The sequence below is a fragment of the Drosophila subpulchrella genome, chromosome 2R (assembly GCF_014743375.2).
Source record: "Drosophila subpulchrella strain 33 F10 #4 breed RU33 chromosome 2R, RU_Dsub_v1.1 Primary Assembly, whole genome shotgun sequence".
Lineage (NCBI taxonomy): Eukaryota > Metazoa > Arthropoda > Insecta > Diptera > Drosophilidae > Drosophila > Drosophila subpulchrella.
The window spans coordinates 6,797,314-6,823,068 of NC_050611.1; the positions used below are offsets into that span (position 1 = coordinate 6,797,314).

General features: G+C 45.0%; 1 protein-coding gene across 1 annotated transcript; it reads left to right on the top strand.

The window, feature by feature from the left end:
- The first annotated feature begins 5,253 nt into the window (after positions 1-5,253).
- Positions 5,254-23,788, top strand: LOC119551675 (protein CBFA2T3). The gene is made up of 6 exons (XM_037861130.1): positions 5,254-5,659; positions 15,881-16,130; positions 20,174-21,501; positions 21,868-22,047; positions 22,114-22,239; positions 22,616-23,788. The coding sequence occupies exons 1-6, from the start codon at positions 5,657-5,659 to the stop codon at positions 22,958-22,960; spliced, it is 2,232 nt and encodes a 743-aa protein (XP_037717058.1). The 5' UTR covers positions 5,254-5,656; the 3' UTR covers positions 22,961-23,788.
- Positions 23,789-25,755: the final 1,967 nt, after the last annotated feature.

A 25,755-nucleotide genomic window follows, 5' to 3' on the forward strand; every position in this document is an offset into this window, starting at 1 on the left:
GCCGTCACTTTCAGCGCCTGTCAATGTTGTTGGCGCTTTTGTTTTGGCCAGCGTGTAAAGCGCGGAAGGAAAATGTTATTTAATTACTCAAGCAAAAGCATGACAAGTGGAAATGTCGCCTGGGTGGGATTCAGCAGCCAGCAGCCAGGAGCCAGGATCCCGGGATCCAGAGTCAGGCTCAGCAGGACTGTCAGCTTGTCAGGAGCAGGCGCCATGGAAAAGCCGCTGGCGCATTGGTCACTCTTGCTCGCTTTTGTTTAAATTTAAATTCTATAAATAAATCTGCATGAGGGCCGGGGAGGAGGCATGTTTGCCATAAGCACGAGCAAGTGGATTGTGACTGCAGTTGGCATCGCTGTTGGCCACTAAACAAAAGCAGGCACAGGCACAGGCACTGTGTTTGGCCCCGTTTGAAAGCCGTTCTGTATGGCCCAAAATCGCAGGACACTTATTTGTTGTGGCTGGAGGGTCTGCCAGTTTTGGGAGACCAGTTTCCGGGAGTCTGCTATGCTCAGTTGAGTTGTTATTTAGACAAAAACGTTGGTCTTCTATTTGGCTTAGTTTGGTTATAATTGAATGTTTCAGCATGGGTGTGCTTTGGTAAGATATATATAAAATTCCCTACGAATAAGTCAAAAGTACTTACAAAGGTGTCTTAAAGTATGAAACACAATATTTTGAAACACAAGTTGCTTTTTTACTGCCTTCTTTTGGACACCTTTACAGGTGCAGTTAAAACAGCAATGATAAAATTTTGAAAATGTGATATACCTTTGCAGCTATATTTCTTTGATGTCCCTATGATTCCCATCAAACTTTGTGGTCCAAGCACACCTGTCAGCCTGTTCATCGTTTTCCTTTCCATGTGACAAAACTCCTTTGGCAGATTTTTATTCCCTTTATGCCACAACAGTTTGTTGCCCTTGCAACTGGGAACCTAATGCATTCGAATCGACAGACTCGAACGCCTTGAGCACAATGTTAATCCGATGTAAGCTCGTGTCCAAAGTCCAAAGATCTCCACGTCATGCTTCAATTGTTCCCAACATATTGTTCTCGACAGGCAACGACTGCGAACCAAAAAACCTGGAACCCGGAACCATCACATGTGCTCACCTTTGCCATCAAAAAGCAACCACAGGGGAAAACAGGACGAAAAAAAATAATCACAAGGATACGAGGGATGGGATGGGTGATAAAAACGATGTAGCTGTGGAAATAGTAGTAGAGATAGGAAAGCGAGCAAAAAAAATCTCAGCTGCAAATGACTTGTGTGCCATTGAGATAAACCCAAAATTTATTTATTTTTGCCATAAAACCCGAATGCAGTCAAGGCAAAAAGGACTTTTGGCCAAAACCATTGTGATTGTGTGTGGCAGTGTGTGTGTGTGTGTGGCAGGCATTTGTTGTGCCTGTATGTATTTGTGTTTGAGCTTTCGACGGCAACAACAAAAGCGATGACGATGGCAACTAACTACAAATCCGTAGGCAATTAATTTGGCTAGAAAGCCCAAAAATACAAAACGCCTGCCCGCATATTCGTGAGTGTGTGTGTGTGTGTCCGGAAAATGGTCAAAAATATTAAAGGGGGGGGGGGGGGGGGGGGGGGGGTTCCAGAGGGAGGCTCTGCCGAGTCGAAATGGAAAAGCGCCGCGCTCGACGTCAGCGTCAGTCGGTGGCAAAAAACGCAGAGAATCTGGTTCTGGCCAAGGAAAAAGCAGTTTGAATGGAAATTCAATTGAGTGACATGAAAATGGAATTTTTCACATTTTCCCCATGTTTTTGTTGCTCTCTGCTGAGATGGGAGAGCTCGTGTTTGGCTGCCAGGCACATCACAAACACACAGTTTGTTCTTCTTGTTGCTGCTGCTGTGGCTAACAACAACTATGGCATAGGAAAACGCCTGGCAGCAACAACCAGCAACATCCTCGCACCCACACAGTCAAAAGAGTCCTGGCGGAGATTATGCCCGTCCCTGTCATTGGGCCACCTCTCTCTCTCTTTCTCTGCCGCAACAAAAAACCGTTTGCTTCTGACATTTTCATAATTAGGTATTCAAAATCTTTAATAACGGTTACTCTTGCTGGCTGTTGCTGCTGTTGTTGCTGCTGTTGTTGCTGCTGCTTTTGTTGCTGCTGCTGTGTTGCTGAAAGCTGCCAGTTGCCACACAAATACGCATATTATCCTTATAGAGTTTTTGTGCCTTTGGGGCATACGAATGCTGTGGCTAAAGCTTTGTGGCAAGACATGTTGCTGCTGTCACTGTTGCTGCTGCTAGTTGCTGCTGCTAGTAGTTGCTGCTGTCATTGCGGCTTTCAATTTAAAGATAATTCGTAGATTAGAGCGCACGGGTGAGGTCCTGTCAGGTCTTAAATTATTGGTAAATCACCGCAACTGGGTAATTGCCGCTGTCCCTCTTGACTTTTCCCCCTTTTCTCGAATTCTGAAAAGCGCCTTGCATTGTCCGCACTTCACTTGCAGCCAACATTTTTACGCTCTTCACTTTGGTCGCTGGAGGAAAAGTCCTTTCTTGGCTTTTCATGTCCTGGAGAGGACAGCACCGAGCAGGCCTGCAGGATTGCCGCTGACGGCGACAATTCTAGCGCGTCCTTTGCCTCTGGACAGGACAACCGCTGAGCAACTGTCTCTGGCTGTCGGGCAAAAGGACGAGTGCGAAGACGAGGGCAATCTTAATAAGCAGCCCAGTGGGTGGCCCGTTTACAGCTACCCAAACAAGGCTATTACCATCCATGGAGTGTTATCTGCCGACACCCAGTTGCCGATTCCCATATCTGGCCACTCCCAGTCCCCCGAAAACGGGGAGACACCCAAACAAACAGCTTCATTTTGACCTGCTGGCCCAGAGGACGCATCAAGTGGGTGGTGGTGGTGGTGGGTTCAGCAGTTTGCTCTGATTTTGTTTGAATCTGCTGAATTTCCATTGCCGCTGAGCAAACAACTTCCTTATCGCAGCGATACACGCTGCCTTTCGCCAGATAAACACACGCACTCACCAGTGTGGCAAGTGACAAGTCACGGGTGACGCATGTGCAGCAGCAGCAACATCAGCAGTTACAGCGGCAACAGCATGTCATTCGATGTTTAAAATAAAAATTAATAATTCAATTATGCGTCAACAGCATTCCGTTGTTTGTTCTCCTCGCCCCCACTCTTAATGTATATATGGTTTTTATTTTTTTTGGTTTTTCCTTTTTGCGACTGGCCATTTGGGAGCGGACTTTTGGTCCGGTCTGGACGCAGCTGTTGCCTGCCGATGTATGCCACTCCAAATTGCCGTGATTTCATTCAATTTGTCGCAGCAGCAGCGGCAGCAGCAACAAATGTTGCCACTTGCCAGCCAGCGCGGCCCAAAATTGTTTTCGTTTGCTACGTTCCATGAGAATATTTCTGCTCTTCTCTCTCGTTTCCATTCGCCAGTGCGAAATGCGCATAAAAAATGCTGTGTCCAACGCCCACAAAAGTCGCCCCACCACCCATTCCCATCACCCAATCCCTGCCAATCCCCCCCAGAAATCCCAGACGACGACGTCAGGCTGGTGTGCCAATGCACAATTGTTGTTTGTATGAGAAAATCTCGCCTAATGGCGTTTTACATTATTTGCCGCCTGATGCTGCTCTTCCGACGACGACGACGACGACGACTTCGCTGCCATGGCCAACTGCTACCAAGTAGTAAAAGAAGCGCCCTTCCACCCACCGAACCACCCACTAGCCCTCTAGACCACCCCCTGGATTTCCCCACTCGAGTGCCAAATATTCCCCCTCAGTCGTTCACGTTCAAGTTTGTGGTTTAGGGTGCTTGGGTTTTCGGTTGTGGCAAGTTTTCCTCATGGCCATGGGGACAGCGGGGAAATCCGGGGGAACTGCGGCTGCTGGACAAGATGAATGGCCACTTATTGGCCAAAGCGGGTTTTGTTTAAATTGTGGTGGTCAATTTGTTGGAATGTATTGAAACGTCTTCGCAGGCGTAGATTGATGGAGCCACCAGATGGCACGATGATATGCATGGCCCATGTGATAGATGTGTCAATCGGTGGCTAATTAGTATAGGAAGTTGGAGGGACTGGATTTGGGTTACATGCGGGACTATTTAATGACTATAAGAACAAAATCAACCGCTATATAATAATTTAATATTTGAATTTATAGTTTTATTCACTTAAGACCTTAATTAATTGATTTAAAAATAGAATTCGCGAATTCTTCTGAACAAAAGGGATCTACATTTAGCACTCTTATATTTTTAAAACCCTATAATAATTCTTAAGCAAAGTAAGACCTCGAATTCTTTAGCCGGTATAAAATCCGCGAATTCTTTAGAAAAAGTGAAAAAACAATAGGCATTGTGAAGAACTCAAATTTATTTTAATATATTCTTTTATTTGCCATTCTATTACATTTATAAATAGTTTTTTGAAATACTACCCCTTGATCATCTTATCTTATGCTCATAAAATACCCTTATAACTCGGTATAATCCCTGGGAAATCGAAGATGCTAACGAGCAAATGTGTTTCGTTACTCCCCGAGCTAATTGCTTTTAAGGACTGATCTTTTAAACCCCCGATATCCGCCCATTTCCAATTGGAGATCCCACATGGAATCGAACCGAACTAAATCGCGTCTAATTTGCTAGACCATTTCGATGGGGGTGGACCAAAATCGTAGGGTGGGTGGCCCGCCTGAGCATTTGACATGGTGTGAACACGCACACAAGGCCCTTTTCGAGCGACGGGGGAATGGGAATTCCCCAAAGGGAGCCTGCGAGTGGGTATGTGCTCAATTGGTTGGCAATTTATTTAAATATCGGCACGCAGTTGGGAACCGAATTGAACTGAACTGAAGGCAATGCCAACTGGAATGCCGAGGCAGTGAAATAAATGCGAGACAGCAACAGCAAAGAGAAACAAGCTGCTGCCAAAAAGGAATTTTTCAGCTGCCGTCGGAGGGAAAAAGAAAGGAGGCGGGGGTCTGAGTTCAGCAGCAGCTGATGTTAATAGCCCAGCGGGCCAGCGAGTGTCTGCCTGCCCTGCCAGTTGTTGCTGTTGTTGCTGCTGTCGAGCGGACGGGGGAGAGCGGTACCGGTACCGAAACAGCTGTTCCATCTGCAAATGCGCAGGCGCCGCGAGCCGAGACGATGATGCCATCCGAGTGGCAAGCGGACTGCCGAACGGAGCGGTCGAACATGTGCTACCTGGTCTACAGCACTTCTCTCACAAACAAACCCAACTTTCGACTGGTCGGACGTCCTCAGCTCCGCAGTTCCTGAGTTCCTCAGTTCCAATCGCATTCGCAGTCCGACTTCCGCGTGTTTTCCTCTTCGCGTGCATCCAGCGCGCCATTCAAGATACCCGATCCAAAGATACTTTCGCATCCATTCAGTTTTGGATGCCGACTCACACACTCAGTCGTTTGCCGTTCCTCCGCGATGCCGGTTCGCGTTTCGCGTTGCCGCCTCCGTTACTACAATGATTCGATGGTAAATAGGAATGCCCACAAACAAGCGGTCGCGAAGTGCTAAATAACCAAAATAACCAGGAAAAGTATCTCAAAGATAGAATATTGAATTGATTCGGAAGTCCAGAAAGTCTCCATCATCCCGAGAGCCCCATTGGGACAACAGAGATCTGCCAAAATGGTGAGTCCATGCAAATTGTATCTCGACATGAACATGAGCTATGGCCAACACATGTTGATTGTGGCCAGCTGTCTTCTGCCACTCAAAGTGTCTTTGGCCTTATAGAGAGCAGATATATATATTCTGTACGTACATCTGACGGGCCCAGAGATATCTGGTCGCATCTGTTTTTTATCTGCTCAGACTCAAACAAATTCGCCGGGCACAATTGCAGATACAAATTCGTTTGTCAAGTGCTCGAATAATAGTTTAAGACGGAATACACACACATAACGACTGGGGGTTTTTCGGGAGGAAAATCTCGTTTTCGTTCTCGTTTTCCCTCCGCTTTGTCAGTTTCACGTGCGAAATTATAAATTATTTGCCCTCTTTTTGCCGCTTTTTGGGGGGGTGAAAAGGGGCCGGAAGCAACATCCAGTGGCTTTTTGGTCCATGACTTTGGCCGCCGTCTGTTTCTGATGGCCTTGTGCGCCGCGTTCCCAACAGAAACAGAACTTCCAACTGCAAATAATTGCAGCTGGCTGCCATGTGTCGCTGCTTTCGGTTCTGCTGCCTTTACCGTCTGTCGATTCCATCTGCTGTATACCCATTGCCATAGCCATAGCCGCCGTATATCAGTGGTCGCAGTCCCGAACTTTACTTCCCAAACAGCCTGCAACCGGGAAATTGGAAACTGGGAAATCGTGAAAACCCTCAAATGGCCCAGATGGGCCTTTTTCCCGGCCCAAAGTTTATGGCTGATAGTAAACTTTTGAGTGCTGCCAGGGCTAATTGATTGCCCTATCAACTTAATCAGCCCTCGCAAAGGGCGGTGTTTCACCAAGCAGCTTACTAGTTGATAACTTTCAATGTAATCAATCATAATTAACTATTTATTTACATAAGTCAAAAATAATAGATAACAGTATGTACTGCTCTAAGACTTTTCTTCTAAAAATAGCTCACATTATGTTACAAGTATAAAATGTAGGATTCAATTAGGATCATAATAATATTGCTCCAATATCAGCCATTATGAATTATTTTGGTTAAGGTGAAAATTAAAAAGATCTTAAGTTATTTAAAATAATATCACTAATAATATCAATGACAAACTAATAATTCAATAAAATAATATAAATATTTTTTGACCTTAAATTTAGTAATTTAGTAAGGTTTTTAAAATAATACCAATAATAATATCAATGACAAAATAAAAATTCAATGAAATAATATAAATATTTTTTGACCTTAAATTTAGTAATTTTAATCGATATAAAAATTTAATATCTAACCTAATGTGAATATTAAATGCCTTGAAAAATTATATTTTATGATATTAGGATGTAGATCACCTAATATCATATAATATAATTTTTTAGAAATTTTAAAAAAAATTTAATGGAGTTTAAATATAAATATTAATGATCTCAAACGTTTGTTAATTAGGCCCTGATCAAGGCATAAGTGGTTAGATCATATGTCTTATAAGTTATATCACTCCTAAGTTATTCAAAATTATCGCTTCGAAGCATTGTTTGCTTTAATAAACCAGAATTATCGACTAAGGATCGCTGAATTGTGGGGATTATCTGGTAGGGATCTCGGGGTCTTGTGACTCACTTGGGAAATCACCTGGCCGATCTGGCCTTGGCTCGGCAGCTGTTGCAATTGATGATCAAATGGGGAAAAGAACGATACCGATATCGGGATGGAGCTGAGGAGAGCGGGATGCGAACAAGTGTGAGGCCAGCTGCCTTTTGGCCTTTTTGTCTTTTCGGCCTTTTTGCCTGACCTGGCTGCGTTATGTTATTGTTATTGGCAATGCGGTTGCTATTCCATCTCGACCATCTCCGTTCCTCTTCTCAGCGCCGCTGTCATTGGCATGACACCTGCATAAACATTTTAACAGCTTGTAGGCTCAGACGCGGCCTGTTTTGTTCTGGGTTTTCTCATTTTTTTTCCGCTGCTCATTAAACAACCCAGTGCCACCGCAAAAAAGGCGAAAAAAAGGTATCGGGAGAGTTTGCCCTAATTAGGGGTTGGACTAATTGATACCCAGTTGTATGTTCAGAGTGACATCAAGGCCTAAACGCAGGGGATAATTCGATAATCTGAATATATGGTAATTTAAAGGGCAAAGGGGTGATGTTAATGATGAAAACTGCACTTATTATCTTGTTAAATATGTAATGATATAACCATAATATTCCTGTTGCGAGGTAGTTGTTTTTATGGCAGGTGAATAGAGGAATGTATAAAAATGTGATATGACACATACCAATTTTTTTAAAATAAGCCCATATTTTATTTGTTTTGGCTTAATGTAATAAGTTTAATAAAGTTTTTCTTTAAAATTAAAAGTTGTTAACACCGATTTAAAAATTTTATTTATTCGAAAATGGTTTTTACAAATTTTAAAAATTGTTATAATTTGAAAATATCTTATTTTATTTAAAGTTTCAGAATAGAACAGATTTTTAGAGATTATTTGTTCTTCCATAGGATCTCTTGGAAACGGTTACCCTAAAATGTACCTAAACTATTTGCCCTCGAATCGTCAGAATTTTGAAATGCCTACAAGCGGAGTAGACAGCTTGATTGTGTCTAGCAAATAGAACCCATATTTCAGACCGGCCTGCAATCCAATTAGTGTCAGCAATTTAATTTTGTTTTGGCCGCTGGGCAACTCAGCTGGTTGGGGCCTGTCTAATCGGCAATTGGTAATCGGTAATCAGCGGGCAATCAGGCATTCAACAAAGTTCTATTAAATAATGCAGGGCCTGGGGGTGGAGGCTCCCATAGACGGTTGCATATGGTGATTGAATTTAAAATGGACAGCGGCGAAAAAGGGCAAAGTTATTAGCGTAATAGTCGGGGGCAAACAAAACACAAACACACGAGTATAGGCGAAGAGCCGTTGGAACAGGTGAAAATGCACATGACAAGTGCAGCTGTTGGCATCAAATTAGTCCCCTTTTCGAATTTTCACCACATGTGTGCCGCTCCGTATCCCTGCCAGCGAAATCCCGCCGCCCATCCAGCCAGTCAGCCAGTCAGCCAGCCAGTCAGGCATTCAGGCAATCCATCAAGGGCTCAATCAATCATTAGCAGTGCAAACTCAAGCCTCGGTCTGTGGTGTGGGAAAACCCAAAACAAACAGAGAATGAAAAAACTTTGGATTTTCACACCTTTTGCAATTAAGATGCCGCCTAGACGACATTGACTAATGAGACGCCATTTTGTTTGCGGCCCGGCGCAGCTGAGCCAACAGACAACATGGCGACCGGAAATAAGTCAATTTGCTTATTAGACTTGTCAGTCGAGCGGGCCAAGGAATGAAAACAGAGTCGAAAACGGAGCCGAGAGCTGGAAAACCCTGCTCAACAAAGCTCAAACGCAAACATTGCAAACGAAACGAACAAAATGGATGGTATTGTCGAGGGGCTAAAAATAAAAAAAAGAAAAACGAATAAGGAAAAGCCAAAAAATCGCGAAAATGTCACACACAGAACACAGCAACTAACGGTTTTCCCCCACCGCCCCCGGAAAAGCGGAAAAGCGGGACTGCATACGCTTAATCGAAAAAGTCAAAAACAAAATTCGGCGTCGCTCTCATCCTGTTTTCCTGCTTTCCTACTCCTAGTTCTTCTGTTCGCCTGGCTGCCTGCCTTTTTCCTCGTTTTTCCTCGCTTTTCCGCACCGCTGTTGTGGCTTTTCCACTGCCACTGCGAAATTGTTGGCGCTGCAAGTGGCAGCTTATTAAAAAGACGTGGGCCACAGAATGTTTTGGGGGCAAGCAAAAATGTCATAGGAAACGCCAGCGCAAAAAAGCCATTTCTTTTTTGGTTCAGAAACAATGGAGAAAATAATAGAGCGGATTCGCCAGTGGCAGGGATATATTTATTTAGTATAGGAAAACTATATTGGCGGCGTTTTTTTATTCCAATCTAACACACAGTAGTTTTCCACTTTCATCTATTTCCGTAAATTGGAAACTAAATATATCCACTGACCTTTCGCCTGTCTGAACTCATTATTTTTTACAATGCGACATTTTTAAAATGTCACGTTTAATTTTCAAATGCTTATGATATAAATATTGTTTTCTGTTATCTCCTTTTAAAATACCAAATATACAAAGATTACATAATTTTGAAATATGGAGATGAACTGTCATACATGATATATGATATGACTTTAGTGGCATGCTAAAAATAAAAGATGGAAGATTCTATTTCACAAGAGAGATAAACCCATATATAGGATTTTTTTAAAATAATTATATAAATAAATACCCAGAAAACTCTTCCTTATGACAATATATTTCAAAGTCTTAACCATTAACCCTACCCCGCCCACAAACACCGACCATCCGTAATGCCAGCTGCACCCCTCAGCCCACAGGCACTTATGTTTTAAACATTTTCCGGAGACGGGACAAAAAAGCTGTGTCCACGAGTGCCGCATGTCCAGTACAATCGCAGAATCGCAGACACCACTCGCTGGCAAGCTACCAAATATCCAAAGTGGCCCTGCCGGCATTTGAATTGGATTTGCCAGGCGGTACGATATATAGCTGAGGCAGTGGCTGCAGCTCAGCCCTAAATCTCCAGGCTCAGACTCAGCTGACCTTGTCCCGCACACTCTTGAGTTTCGAAAAGGAAGGGGGCGTTGGGTAAAAACGACAAACGAAGCAGCTGGCACAGCTGGCGCAATATTTCTTGCCCCAGATGAAACGCAGATGATGCCGCAGGAGAGGCAGCAGTGGCAGAAGCACTCCCTCCTTGTAAGTTGTCAGGACACAGTTGTTTGAGCTGCTGCCTCGAGTGTCTGCAACAGATTTGTGCCAAAAAAGCAGGGGGGAATTGCTGCTGCAGGGCCAATGTGTTGCTCGTACGAGAGAGCAACACTCATCGATTTGTGCATTTGGCTGGCACTCGAAAAGGGTTTGAGTCCTGGGGCCTTAACCTGCTAATGGCCGGGAAAGAAATGAGCTCCTATTAGACCACCGCACAGGTGCATCTGCATCTGAATCGGTCGGTCGAACCATCAAGAGCACCTGCCGTCAGTCTAAATTTTTAATTGAAATCGGCAGCGGTGGCTGCTGCTGTCTAGAGCAGGCTCTTGGCCAAGAGACATCAACGTCGACACGTGCCAACATGTGTTGCCAGTTGCTTGTGTTGCCTGCGTTGCTGTTGCTGCTGTTGCTGCTGGCAGACAACTTGGCAAAAACTTGAATGGCGTCACGTGCTGCAAGGCTGGCAGAATGATTTTCCAATCAGAGGAGCACAAGCGCCGCCAGCCGTGGCAGCTGGAAAGTCTTCAATTGCAACAACACACGTTGGAAAATTGCATCCCGGCAGCAACACAAGCGGCACAGCAGCAGCAGCAGCAACAGCAACATCGGCAGCTGGCGGCCATCAGCTGCTGTCGCTGGCATAATTGGGATGCCTAAATACGTTCTGTGGGCAACATGTGGCAGCCAAATGTTCTCCATTTGCCCCAAACCCCGAACATAAAGCAGTTCGTATCGGAAATAAAACAGACCATAAAGCCGATTAAGCGCGACACTCGTTCAACTGTTTTTGCCCCGTAGTTGCTGTTGTGCTGATGTTGCTGCTGCTGATGTTGCTGCTGCCCCTGTGACAAGCCATTATCTTATTATGCCCCACACAGGCTGCAAATGAAGGGTGAATCGAGGGGCAGGGGCAGGAAAATTCGCACGTGCGGCCGAGTAGTGCAAAAATGTTGTTGTTCTTGCTGTTGCTGTTGCTGCCCCTCTTCCTGTTGCTCGTTGTCTATGTGTGTGTGTCTGAGTGTGGCTGTGTGTGAGATGTGTAATTTAAAATGACGCCAATGCTGCGGCACGTTGCCAACAGACACACAAACACATACATACAGGCAACCCGGCAGACTGAGAGGCGCTTAGCAAATAGTTGACGAGGGTTGCCGCTGAAGTTTAGGCCAATTATGTAATTTGATTGCAGCTTAAAGAAGGTTAAGTAAGGGGTATGGGCACTCAATTGAATTTTGTTTAGTTAGCAAATCAGCAGGGGTGTTTAATTTGAACATTTGGCTAGCCAATCAAAACAAAAGGATTTGGAAAAAGAAGAAAACTTTTACTTACTTTTTCTTATATTTTTACATAGGGTAATGTATATAAATGTAATTAAACATATAACCCTTTTAGATATTTAAGTGGTTTTTAATCCTTTCCATTATTTATGTGGTTCTTAAACTTATTTAGAGTTTTACCTATTTCAATTATTTAAATAGCTCTAAAATATAAGCTAACCAAAAAGAAAATGACACTATTTAATATACAAATTTGTTTGAATAGTTATAGATTACACTAAAAGATATATATAGAAGCTAAAATAAATTAAGTTCGAAAAATACTAGCAAGTTTTTAATTACAAATCAAAATAGTGGTCCTTTCTTTCACTGGAAAATCAAACAAATCGATTTCCAGGCTTTGGACAGGAGCTCAGTAAACGCTTTGGCACATTTTCCCACATCTCCGGCTGAAAACCATAATGTTCGAATGGCTGTAATTGTAGACGCTCGCCGTGTAATTAACCCCTGAACGCCAGCCGCCCACTTTCGACCCCCAGCTGTCTCAATGCTAATTACCCAGCCCCCGGTGAACGATGAACGATGAAGGGGAACTCTTCGCACAACCCATCCTTTTTTTTCGCCTCCGCCAGCATACATTTGTAGCTTCATGTGTAATGAAGCAGCTGACGCAGCAAGTTGCAAAAAAGTTTTAACTGTGAAGCGATGTTGCTGCTTCGCTGTTGCTGTTGCTGTTGCTTTTGCCCTTGCTGCACAGGTGTCGTCGCCAGTCGCCAGTTGCCAGTAATCCCTCCCAGCAGCGGGCAACGGTTTGGGCGCCACTTGCGCATAATGACGCACAATGCGGAGTGGAGTCCGCAATACAAAGTGCCCTGGAGTCCTGGATCCGTGGATTCGGGGAGTCTAGTCCCAGGTTTCGAGTTTCGAGGTCCGAGGTCCAGTTGGTTGTCATTCGCACACACACATATGTGTGGAAAAAAGGGGGGACGAAGGACGGTCGGAAAATGGGCAGCTTACCGGGAAAGCACATGCAGCTGTGCTGTGATTTCCCAACCTCTCATCCTCCCACCTCATTCTCGACTGGCCTTCAACCCTCTGACCGCCCAGCCACCCCCTTCAACACCCCATTTTCCACATCCTTTGTTGTTGTTATTTCAGTTGGCGCGCCTTTTCGTTAACCATTCCTCGTCCTTTTTATCCTGCCCTCTGTCTGTGTGTGTGCGTCTGTTGGTGTGTTTTTGTTAGCAAAAGGGATAAAAGTATAAAATGCTTTGGCGTCCAGCACATGGCTCGCTGTGCCACGCCCCTGCCAACGAACCCGCCCGGCTCCAGAAAAATTAAATGAATGTCGTTTAAAATTTGTCCTTTGTTTTTTATGATTTTCGCCAGCCTAATTGAAAATTATGCAGTGAAAATGTATTTTGCCGTTGCCATTCATTTGTCAAATCGCCTGGCATGGGCTGCTAATAGTTGCTATGTTGCCTTGGGGGTGAAACGTTGGCTATGAGATGCCATCACTTGGGAAAAACAGATTTAATTTCAGGAACAAGCATTCAAGTGGAAAGGTTAAATACAATTTTAAAAAATCAATGCTTTTTTAGAGTAGGAGTTGAATATTCTGTACTAAAGTGTGTCTAATTTCCTCGAGATAGAATAATAAACACTATTTCCAACTTATAAAGGTGTCTAAAAGTATGCAACAAGAAGAACGAGTGACGACTCTTATCATTTTCACTGCATACTTTTAGGCAGCATTACGAGAGATTTCAAAAGCCCAATGATTTTTCTGACACTTCCCCAACATTCGATGGCTAAATGTTAAAATGTGAAGTAATTGAGGCTTCCATCCCACTGTGCCGCCTCCGTTTAAATAATTACTTTTCCTCTTGGCAATTTCGCCGGCAGCCGGCGCAGCCTCTTGCTCCTCGGGTCCCGGATCCCAGATCCTTCTCCATCCTGCCGCTTCAGCTTCAGCTGGCCCAAGTTTTGTGGGAAAAACTTCTGCGGGCGACATTTTCCATTTTGCTGCGATGGAAGCTTGTGAGGCTCCCGGCTCTTTGAAGTGCTTGCCTTACACAGGATGGAAAATGGAGGAGGGGTTCGGAAACGGGGAGCATGGGGCATGGGGCATGGGCATTTGGGGGCGCCTTCTGGCGACGACAGGCGACAGCTGCTTGAGCGACAACGACACGACTGCTCCTGACATTTGATTCATTCGTCATAGCCAGGCCAAAAGCGGCAGCTGCCGGCTATTAAGTGAGTCAGAGCAGAACAGAACAGAACAGAGAACCACCCCTCCGAGCCCATGGCACCACCCACTTCCCAATTAAGCTCACCTGCCGCCTTTCACAAACACTTGTTGTTTGCCCCGCCACCACCTCACGCATGTTTTGTCTCCCTGTTTTTCGCAAACTGTAGAAAGACCTCGCTGAAAAACACTTGTCAAGTGTTCCTCCGGCTGAGGGATAGCACAAGATCTTGGACTTTCCCGGCAAAATGAGAATAGAATTTAAAAAAAAGGGGGCTGGGTCGTCATTAGTCGCCCCTCACTTTGGCAAACGGCAGCTGCCGGCGTGTCAAGTGTTTGTTTTTAATAGAATTTCATTTGCGGCATTCGTGTGTAATTTCGCTCTGATGCCAAACAGCTGCTCCAACTGCTATGCAATCCCCCTTGGAAAATGGCAGGGGGTTATGGGTGCTCGGGGGTTTCGATACCCCCAATCGATTGTAAATATTGCCGGGCGCGACGATTGACTTTAAACAATTGCTCTAAACAATTTCTTGCACCTCACTTTGGCGCAAAGCGAAAATGGCCAGCCGAGATTGATCGAAAACATGAATGAAACTGAACAGGTTTGCAGGCCCCCTGTTTTTCCGCCTTTCCTTCGTGTTTTTCTTGTTTTTTTTTTTTGTTTAACCCCCCCTTGTTTACGCAGAGGCATGGCAAGCTGCACAAACTCCCACAGTCCGCAAAGGTATTTACATATTTTAGTGATAAAAATCAACACAAAAATGTTTCCCCTCATGCGAGCTGGACATGAACAAGTTTTGGGTGGAAAGTGTGGAAGGTGGGGTGTGGATAGATGGGTGGTGGGCTGTTTATGGGTGGCCGGAACTCCCGGTTAAATGGGTCGCAATGATTGGTAAACAGGAAATGCAGTTGCCGAGTCAATTAGCAAGGCTGCGCTCCCGACGTCTTGATTTTCCCACTTCAAGAACTCGGGGAGGTTTCCCAATCACATATTCATTTAGTTGGGCGGCCCCAGTAAAAAGTTCCTCAACTCAATTACGAAACAGGTGTTTACGGCGTGTGGACTGTTGGCAGCTGTCGGTGCTCTTTGGCTGAAAATTGTTTTCAGTCTCTGCTATTTGGGAAGAGGGAATAATCTTAAGAATTTATAGAAATAGGAATGAATATAAATTAATAAACGATAGAAGGTGTACCATTAAAATTCAAATACCAAGTTGCTTAGGACAATTGTTAAAGAAGAATTATGGTACTTTATAAATTGAAATTAGGAAGATATTTAAGTTTCAAATAAAATCGGATATAAATATAAGATTGCATCGAAGTTAATTTTTTACACTCAGCCAAATTCCCCTTGCTACAGATCATGACCATTTTAGGAATTACATTACAGTTTAGCATAGTATCACCACAAAATGAAGTTCAATTAAGCTCTAAAAAGCTTTATTTTAAGGGCTTAACATGAGGCATCAAATTTAAGACATTAATAATGCAGCTGGTTTATTATTGAATGGAAAGTGCATATTTAAAGTATCTGCACTTAGGTCCCTCAAAAATGAAAGCAATTTGGCCAAATTAAAGCGGCAGCTGTTCTTTCCTCTCGCAGCGAACAAAGGCCCAAGGTCTTCGCCTTCGACTGTGTATTTCAGTGGGTATTCCAGTGCGGGTGCGCCCAATTTGCATGTCAGACAACCATTTAATCAAATTGAAATCAAATAAGTTGAAAACATAATGTGAGAACTTTGTCACTTGATGTTTTCGTCTATCGCCACTCTTGGGAACCTGAGCAGTCTGCCGGGGGAAATTAGCTGGGCGTGGGTGGACTGGGGTGGTCCGCCCCCCTATAGCTTTTCCATTTCCATTTACCATTCGCCGTAGCTAACCGATTTCCCTGCCTGTTTCCCGACTATTTCCAGATGGCGCTCGACGGCAAGGCGATAATTAAGGAGGAGATTACCGACAAGGACGCTTACGACGCAGCAGCGGCGGCGGCGGTGGCAGCGGGAGCCGCTCTGGCGGTGGCCACCGCAGCAGCTGTCCAGGTGCCGCCCACGTCATCGTCCGCGGCGGGATCAGCGTCAGCGGCAGCTGCCGCGGCCACCAACAACAACACAAATACAACATCGGCGGCAGCCACAGCGGCAGCAATTAGTCGACGGCTTAAAGGTGAGTGGAGCATTCTTCGAGGCACCTGCACTGGGAGGAAATGAGGGGCGGATCGGGAAAATATACATTGCCATCACCTCAACAAAGTAGATAGTAGGTAGTATTTTTTAAAATACATATCACATGATTTTTATTTAAATCAAATCATTTATTTTTTTGTAGTCAGGATTACTGACTTGCCAAGTATACTGATATTTAATGAAAAAGTGTAAAGTTTTAAAGTTAAATAAGAATATTTGGGGTTCAACTTTCATACCTGGAACTTCCTTTACTCGAGTCTATAGGAATAAACGCTAGGTGGCGCGTTAGTGTTTGATACATGCATATATCTATCCTTCTCTCACTCCCTTTGGCTGAGTAACGGGTATCAGATAGTCGAGGCCCATTGACAAAACCGTTTTCTCTTTTAATATAGCTTGTCTGATATTATTGACAGATATACAGAAGTCTGAAATCTATTGTTGGTGACAGATTTATGATTTGAAATCGGAAGCCAAATATCCTGATTTTTAGTGAAAAGGTGTAACGTTTAAAAGTTGAATTCTGATAATTGGGGTTGAACTTTTATACCTCGATCATCTTTTACTCGAGTCTACAGGAATAAGCGATAGGTGGCGCGTTAGTGTGGTGTTCAATCTCGAAAGCAGACGATTTGCTGCATGCCTATCTCCATCCCTCTCACTTCCATTAGCTGAGTAACGGGTATCTGATAGTCGATGCCATTAACTAAAGCGTTTTCTCTTGCTTTGTTATGCTTTTTCTGACAATATTGACAGATATATAAAAGTCTGAAATCTATTGTTGGTGACAGATTTATGATTCGAGCTTTGAAGTCCCAGTGTATGCTCCAAATCCCCAATATTTATGGCTGTGCGCAAGATGGTGTGAAATTCAGCAGCTGCACGTGTTCAGCCACCTCTTTAAAATGTTTTTACCCAAAGGAATGTGGACACAGATCCCAGCCCAAACTCCACTTCCGTATTCCAACTCCACATCAGAGCATTGGGAATTCGTTACTTTTTAAATGGTTTTCCGAGCCGAACCGAGACCACAGGCCGCAGTCGGAAACTTGACGAATTTGCGAATGAAAAAGGCCAAAAGCATTTTGCCATGTAGTTTTCCCTATCCCCCCAAAAACTCCCCCACAAAAAAAAAGAGGAGGAAAAAACAGAAACCGCTGCTGGCATTGTTCCCAGCATCAGCATCAGAAAAGCCCGCACGCAGACGAGCATTTTGTTGCCTGCTTTTGGGCGCAAAAGGGGCAGGGGCGGGGCGAAAAGGGGGATCATTGCGGCTTTGATTGCCGGGATCTCTGGGATGTGCTACCTGCGCCAGTTCCCAGGCAAATGATGTGTGGCCCAGCATTTAAGTCGCTTGAATTTCTTTCCTTTCACCAGCAATTAGCATTTTCCGGGCAAACAAACCCCCCTGGAACCACCCTCCATCCGATGATAATCAGAAGCAGTGCATGATGAATATTTGCCAAAATGATTGTTTTCCCAAATGACTATGCCAGCAACAGCAACAGCAATGACAGCAGCAGCAGCAGCAGCAGCAGCGGCAGCAGCAACAACAAACTAAACTTGCCAACGTTTCGTTTTGTGCGCTCGACTGCAATCTATGGGACGCAGCTGTGCAAATTCTGTTGCCCACATATACACAGACTCACTTTGGCACACACAGGAGACACAGGCACACACACACACACACACACACAGATGCACTGCCGGGACCACGCTGCGTATACGTAACCTTAAATCGATGGAGAGAGGGAGCTCATGATGCTGGCAAATGTTGGGCCAGCAGTTGAAACCAGTCCTCCAGAGTCCACCCGATTCCTCCTGCCCAAACATTATGTTTTAGAAAATATGTGAATTGTCAACACAGAATTTTCGTAAATAGTTTTTCGGTTTTGCGTGGGGTTTTCTTGGCAGCAGCTGCTGCTCTCGGCCAGCAACTTTGGGTCAGCAGTTGAGGTTTTTCCCACAACAGGACCAAACCAAAACAAACCGAAACTTTTAAGCCCGGTCAAGTGCAATATTTTACAATTGTACACCAGCCGAGAAAAAGGGCAAATGGATGTGGATGGTGGGGATGGTAGGGATGTGGGGATGTGGCAATGGCAAATGCCGGCCAATTAAGCCAGGAAAAAGGAATGGGGGGCACCATGTGATCCATCATTGTCTATGTTTGGCGTTTGATAAGAGCCGCCGACTCGGTTGACTGATGCCTCCGACTCCGACCCACCGACCATCCCATCCAGATCCATGTGTCCCCCATTCGGGTTGGCAGTTGGCAGTGGGTGGTCGTGTGGCCCTTCGATTGGCATGGCGGTGGCGTGCCTGAATGGCTGTGAAAACACAGCCAGTTGCAGCTGTATCCACAATCATTATCACAAAAGCAAACTGTGCAGCAGCCGCACGGCAGCAGCAGCAGCAGCAACATCAGCAGCAGCAACAGCAACAGTAGCAACAGCAACAGCAGCAGCAGCAGCGGCAACATCAACTGACTGCCATTCCCATCGTCGTTGTCGTCATCATCGTCCTCATCATCATGGTCATCAGCAACATTCGCCACCCACAGTGTCTGTCAGGCACCCACCCAATCGCCCATCAAGCCAACAGCCCAACAGCCCAACAACCCACCAAGCCATCTGCCCACACCCATAAACAATTTCCATTAGCTTGTGCAAACAAAGTTTGTGTGTGTTTGGTCGTCGCAGGCGACAAATGTGTCCCAAGCTTTTTCCTTTTATTCGTTTCTCGATACCAACATTTTCAAAATTCTGAAGGGTGCCAGAAATGAGGTATGATAATATAATATTTGTTAAGTATTTATGATATTAAATATGTAGGGGGTCTTACAGAAATCAGCGGCATTTAGCAATTTATGATTACTATAAAAGAAGAGGTATTTTAAATAGGAAGATCATAAGGCAGCAAAACGGTTTAACATAGAAAAGTGGTCAAAAATTCTGGGGTTTTACACATGTATGCAGTGAGAACTAGTTTACAGAGTGAATTCATGTAAAATCTAAACTCAAAATAAACTGTTGCATACTTTTAGACACTATTGTAGTTGATTTCGAAAGCCAAGAAATTGTTGTGGTACCCTATATATGTAATATTTTAGTAAATGAAAACCAAATGCATTTTCTTGACATTACTTAAATATTTATGATCTTAAATGTCTCTTAAAAATTATGGAAAACTAAGAAGATTAAGGAAATCATTTGAATATAGAAAATTAAATATGGAATATTAATAAGGGATAGCTTTTCATTGCACTTAAGGATAAATATTTTGTCATTTTTCTATAGCAATATCCGATTGAACAAAGAATCCTTCATAGATATTAAAACCAATACCCTTTTCGAACATTTCGTCGCCTGACAAAGAGTTTCCCAGCAGCTTCTCCGTCCAGCTGCGCACTGCGGATTTGCGTTAAGCTTTTCATTTTTGAGCTACAGCATCGCTCTGGCTCTGCCAGGATAGGATCATGCGATGGATGCGATGGGACAGCACGTACCGCAATGTGTTGCACCCCGACCCCACCCCTGGCCATCGGAAAACCCATTCATCCACCCACCCACCGAACCCACGAAACCCACTGGCCCAATCCAACCCATTCCATTCCATCCATTCTGCAATTAGTGCGTTATGTGGTGCTTGATTTGCTTGCCTGACTGGGCCCAAACCACACAGCAGCACACTTCGGTAGGGCCAAAAATGTTTGCTAATTTATTTCCCATGTTCAAACAAATTTGTTAATGCCGGCAGTTGGTCGAGAATGTAGTATGTACTGTAGTATGTAGTGTGTAGTATGCCCAGATCTGTGGGACAAGTGCTGTAGCTTGTTGTGGTTAGGTGGCATATATATTTCCGTTCCCTCGGCTTCTGCTAATGCATTTGTAATGCGCCTGGGCTGCACATCCTGTCCTGGTCTCGAACTTGGACGTGGACTTGTTTCCCTTGTTGCAGGATGAACATGCAACTAACTAACTGACCACTTGTCCAACTCTCCCTTTGCCCTTCATCCAACAGCCAGCAGCAGCAGCAATGGCGGGGACAAGAGCTCCTCCTCCTCGTCCAGCAGCAAGGACAGCAGTCACACATCCAGCAGCAGGAGCGACAGGGACAGGGAGCGGGAGCGGGAGCGGGACCGCCTGTGCCGCTCTCCGCCGGACTCTCCGCCGGACAGCTCCCGCAGCCTGGCCCCCCGCTCGCCCCACTCCCCCCTGCAGTTGCACCAGCGGCCGCAGCGCAATGCCAGCGTTTCTCCAGTGGTCAACGGATCCTCCGGCGGGCTGGGATCCTCTGGCACTTCGCCCACGCCCACTCCAGGGAGTCAACATGCCGCCTCCTTGGCCGCAGCCGCTGCCGCCGCTGCAGCCGCCCATGTGGAGCAGGCGCGATTGGTGTCCAAGATGAGGAAGTTCCTGGGCGCCCTAGTGCAGTTCTCCCAGGAACTGGGACAACCGGAAGTGAGCGAGAGGGTGCGTGCTCTGGTGCTCTCGCTCTGTTGCGGCAGCATTTCCGTGGAGGAGTTCCGGCTGGCCCTGCAGGAGGCCATCAATCTGCCCCTGCGGCCCTATGTGGTTCCGCTGCTGAAGAACAGCATTGCTCTGGTGCAGCGGGAGGTTTTGGCCCTGGCCAGGGCCACCAATCAGTCCGCCCTGCAGTATGTGACCAACAACGAGCAGGCGGTGATGGAGTTCGCACCCCACGGAGTGGCCAGCTCCGAGTTCGGCGACATCTTCATCCAGCTGGAGGCGCCCACATCGAACGGCAGCAGTGCGGTCTTCAAGCGCCGCTCCTCGGACTCCATGATGGAGCACGGTGGCCACAATGGCCTGCAGGAGTGGAGCGAGTACATGGCCAGCGGTGGAGCGGGTTATCCGCCACCGCCCAGCAAGCGCCTGACCCTGCATCCCGCCCACTCAGTGGTGGCCTACGGGGATTATGGGGTCTCGTCGGCGGAGGGTCTGCCCTCGGCGGCGGCCTTTATGCAGCGCGACGAGCGGGATCTGCGGATGAGCGAGGCGCAGGCCAGGCATGCGGTTCCGCCGCAAAGAGCCAGCAATCCCCAACCGAATCCCAACCCAAATCCCAATGCTGCCGGAGCTCCAGGGGCTCCGGGCGGAGCGGGTGGCGAGGAGGAGTGGAAGAACATCCACACCATGCTCAACTGCATCTCCGCGATGGTGGACAAGACGAAGCGGGCCATCACGATCCTCCAGCAGCGGGGCATCGAGCCACAGCTCCCCAACAGCGGTCAGGAGGTCACGCCGGCGGCCATGGCGGAACTGCGACGGCAGACGGAGGAGAAGGTCGCCGAGTTCAAGCGGAATGCCGAGGATGCCGTCACACAGGTGAGAGATTGCTCTAGTCCTTAAGTCTAGGATTAGAATTTATAATTTGATAAAACAGAAATCCACAGAGGTTGCTCTAAATCAGTTATCATGACGGGATTCTTCTCTGCCCACACGCATAGAAGACAAAAGAAGTCAGCACAGGAACATCAATGTTAATCATTTTAATGCATACTTTTCGACACCTTTCTAAACTTTCTAATGGTTTCGGTAGCTCCTTTAATGTAAGCCAAACAATGAGGTTTTTCCTCTATCTTCTCTTTAAGCGTGTGTAAAGGTATAGGGATTTCTGTGGACCCATTTTAATCAATATTTTATTCTGAAATGCACTTTTTTCCCTTTTTAATAAAACTCTTTATTTCTCAGGTAAAACGCCAAGCTGTCATCGAAATCCAAAGAGCAGTGGTGGCTGCCGAAACCCGAGCGGCGGAGATCATGACCCAGGAACGCCTGCGCATGGAGAAGTTCTTTATGGAGATGAGTCGCCATTCCAGTGGAGAAAGGGATCTGGACAACAAGTCGCCGTCAATAGCCACTACTCAGAATGTAAGTATGATCAAGAAGATTGTAAATATAATTTTACTTATTTGTTAAATGTTGTAATACCTTTAGGGCAGCAATCTACAGCAGCAGTGCTGGAACTGCGGTCGCAAGGCCACGGAAACCTGCTCCGGTTGCAACATGGCACGCTATTGCAGCGCCTCGTGTCAATACAGGGATTGGGACAGCCACCATCAGGTAGGAATCTTTATAAAAATGATTGGAAACTTTTTTAAGAGCACTAAAAAATTCAATTAAATTATAATTTTATCTGTTTAAAATCTATATTTTTTTTAAGTTTATAAAGCAAGAGTCTGCTAAAATATTAAAATACAATCTACATTTTTCGAATTGTTCTTTTGAAAAGCCTGAAATGTTATGAGCAAATATGTTATTTAAGAGGTTAGTTTAAGGTAGATCTTTGATATTGTCTTTTTTTTAATCCTTTTATTTTTCCTGAGCCAAAAAAGGTTTTTATAAAAGGGACTTTCTTACTCAAGAGACAATCACTTTAAGAAATTTATTCTATGAAGAATATTTTATTAATGGCTTACCTATAATTTTTTCCTTCCAGGTGTGTGGCAATTCGCGAGCCAGCGAGCTGAGCGCCAAGCACCTGCATTCGGCCAGCAGTCTGCGCAGTGCGATGGCCACCAGGTCGCCGCCCACGCCCAATTCAGCGGCCCATCTGCAGGCGGCGGCAGTTGCCGCAGCAGCTGCAGCGGGAGCCCGTGAGGTGGTCAGCGCTCCTGTGGGAGGACCTGGGGCAGGAGTGACTGGCGGTGGCAGCAGTGTTCCCTCCGTTGGAGGAGGAGGAGGGGGAGGCGGCGGAGGAGGAGGTGGTGGAGGCGCCTCGGCTGCCGCTGTGGCCGCTGCCACTCCGGGTGCTTTGGTGGCCAACGGGTTGGGCTCCAAATGACGCATTCGCATGATGAAACCCAAGAAGAAGTACTTGTGCTAGTCAAATTAAAAAGGGGGTGAACCACAAAAACCATATACACACTTAAATTATGCAGCTAATATAGAGTTATCCAAAAACCAAAAAAGAGGAGAGATGTAATTGTCAGCATCGTCACTTAAAGACAAAAAAGAAAAACTAGATGATGCTTAACATCAGAAAACGCATAAATAGATACAGATTGATGTGCATTTCCACTAGAGTTTATACATTTCGATGTTTCAAGCAGAGAACGGGTTGAAGGGTATTATTGAAAGGGCTAAAATTCCTTAGAAGAATAGCATAAATGCGAGGTTATGCAACTTAAATTACTCATAAAATACATTTTAGGGAATTTATCCTGCAATTCTCAACCTGTGACTTAATAAATGTACGGAAATTCCATTTTACCATCAGCACCTTCATAAGCAAAAAAAAGAAGAATACATTATTATTATTAACAATATGTGCACACTAATAAAGATTACACAAGCAAGTAAAATCATTGAAAGCAAAACTTGAGAAACAGTGAAACTCTGTAAGTAAGCAGCCCAAAGCGAGTAAAAACAAAAAACTGAACATAGTAGATTTTATTAATACAATACAGTATATTACTACGGATATGATTATGAGTATGGCTAATTTATTGAACGAGTTTAATTTATTGATTAGTATTTATTGTATTCCCTAAACTAAAACGTAAATGTACTTTTATCATAAACAAATACCAAGTAAATGTTAAACCTACAAAGAAAAACCAAGGCTCCAAGGCTACGACAAAGAAAAACCCAAGAAATAAAGTGTTTTAAACCAAACGAAAAAGCGTAGCGATTCCTGAAATACGAATTAGAAAATAACATTTCGATTGGCAGCCTAAAAGAAGGCCATGAAAAGCGCATTAGTGTGGGTTGGGTGTGCGCCTGAGTGTGTGCTACAAAACCACAAACTACTGTGATGAAATTTCAATTATCGTCACTCAGCTGTGTGCCCCGTGTCGGTGTGAGTATCTGTGTGTCTCAGGGTGAGTACTTGCGTGTGTGTGTGTGGCTGTGTGCATGTATGGCACATGGCACACCTGCTGCTGTCGCATTGCAAGCGAGCAAGTAAAAGCTCGTTAGTCCACCTCCCACGCCCCCTTTTCTCACCCAAGGACACCCACAACATTTGTTGCACACGCACACACATGGCCTGCGGCTACCCACACACACACACACACACACAGACACAGTCAGACGGCAGCTTGCCTTAACTTTGCCTTTGTCTAGATGCTGTGCGCTTTTTTGCAACCCTTCAGCCAACAACAATGATGATGATGATGGTGGCATTTGCTACCTGAGTGATTTCCTAAAGCACAACTCCATTCCCATCCCCCCCTTCCACTACCACTTCCGGTTGCGAGTGAGATTCACATGCACATTGAAATAGCTGCACGGCACGTCCAGCTTGCATGTGCTACCATTTCCCCATTTCCCCATTTCCATCTCCATTTCCATCTCCGTTCCCATATCACATCCCCGGGGACTCGGACTGCCAGTCCCCCCCTCCAACCACTCGATTACCCCTTTGTGCCGGCTAGCCTTTCGGTAGCTTCTATTTAACATGCAGTTATCGTTTGTTATCGCCAGCAGCCACAAGCCAAACTCCCACAGAAAGCAGCTTGTCAACAGGGGAACAATGTGAAGAGGGATGACAGTCCTGGGCGAAGCTCGGATGCCCTGCAAATCCTTTAATTAGAGGTATTCCAGTAAAGCCGAGTCTGCAGATTTGGAGCCTGGCTGCTGGAAGATACGATGTTATTGTCAAAGGACTTTGGTTATAAGTCCTTGAATCAAAATGCTATAAATAAGGGCAGAACTCTAAAAAATCTTTGAATTTTAGAAAAAAGGGTACGATGCAGCATACTTCTAGGCACCTTTTCAAGAGGTTTAATTCCTGCAGAGATTTTTCAGTTGAAAATTAATATAAAATATCTTTAACAAAACAGAACTATATTAACTATGAGTTTAATATAATTTCATATATGAAATTGAGTTTTTGAATAAAAGTTTCCAGATCTCTTGGAACTCCCTCCCCCATCCTATGCTTCCAAAATTTAATTTTGCATTTATAGCAAGGACAGAACTTAAAAAATCTTTCAATTTTGGAAAATAAGGATACTTTTAGAGGTTTAGTTCCAGCATAGATTTTTCAGAATTAATAAAAAATATCTTTACCAAAACTTTATTAAAAAGAGTGCCATAGAGGTGTATAAAAGCGTGCAACATTTAATTTAGTATCCGGAACTCGACTGATTTCAAATAAGTTAAATATAATTTCATATGTGGACTTAGGTTTCCCAATGAAAGTGTTCAGATCTCTGGAAGCTCCCCCCAACAACCTATGTTTCCAAATTCCATTTCGCCAAATGGAGTAACGCACATTCCTTACCCCCTAATAAGGCCCCATTCCCCCTTGTATTGTTTCCCAGCTCCAATCGATGCCAATGCATTAACATTAAAACTTGGGCGCTGAAATTTTAATTAAAATGTGACAGGCAACTAGCGCACAATGAGCCCGCTCGCCGGATATCTTGGCCTGGTCTGGCCCGGCCCTCTTGTGTGTGCGTCTGGCATAAAAATATTCAGCATAAGTGGCGGCTACCCAGCGATGCTCGACATTACAGAGCTGCCGAGCTGCCGAGCTGGCAGCAATTGTGCCATTTCAATCGACATCTGTTACTGATTTCAAAGAAACTTTTGTTGACAACACAAACAAATGCCAAATACAGGGGGCGAGGG

Bases quoted from the DNA above. Each gene is read 5' to 3' on its own strand.
- LOC119551675 (XM_037861130.1), top strand. The intron at 16,131-20,173 runs GTGAGTGGAGCA...TTCATCCAACAG, and splicing joins AATTAGTCGACGGCTTAAAG to CCAGCAGCAGCAGCAATGGC. The intron at 22,048-22,113 runs GTAAGTATGATC...TAATACCTTTAG, and splicing joins CAATAGCCACTACTCAGAAT to GGCAGCAATCTACAGCAGCA.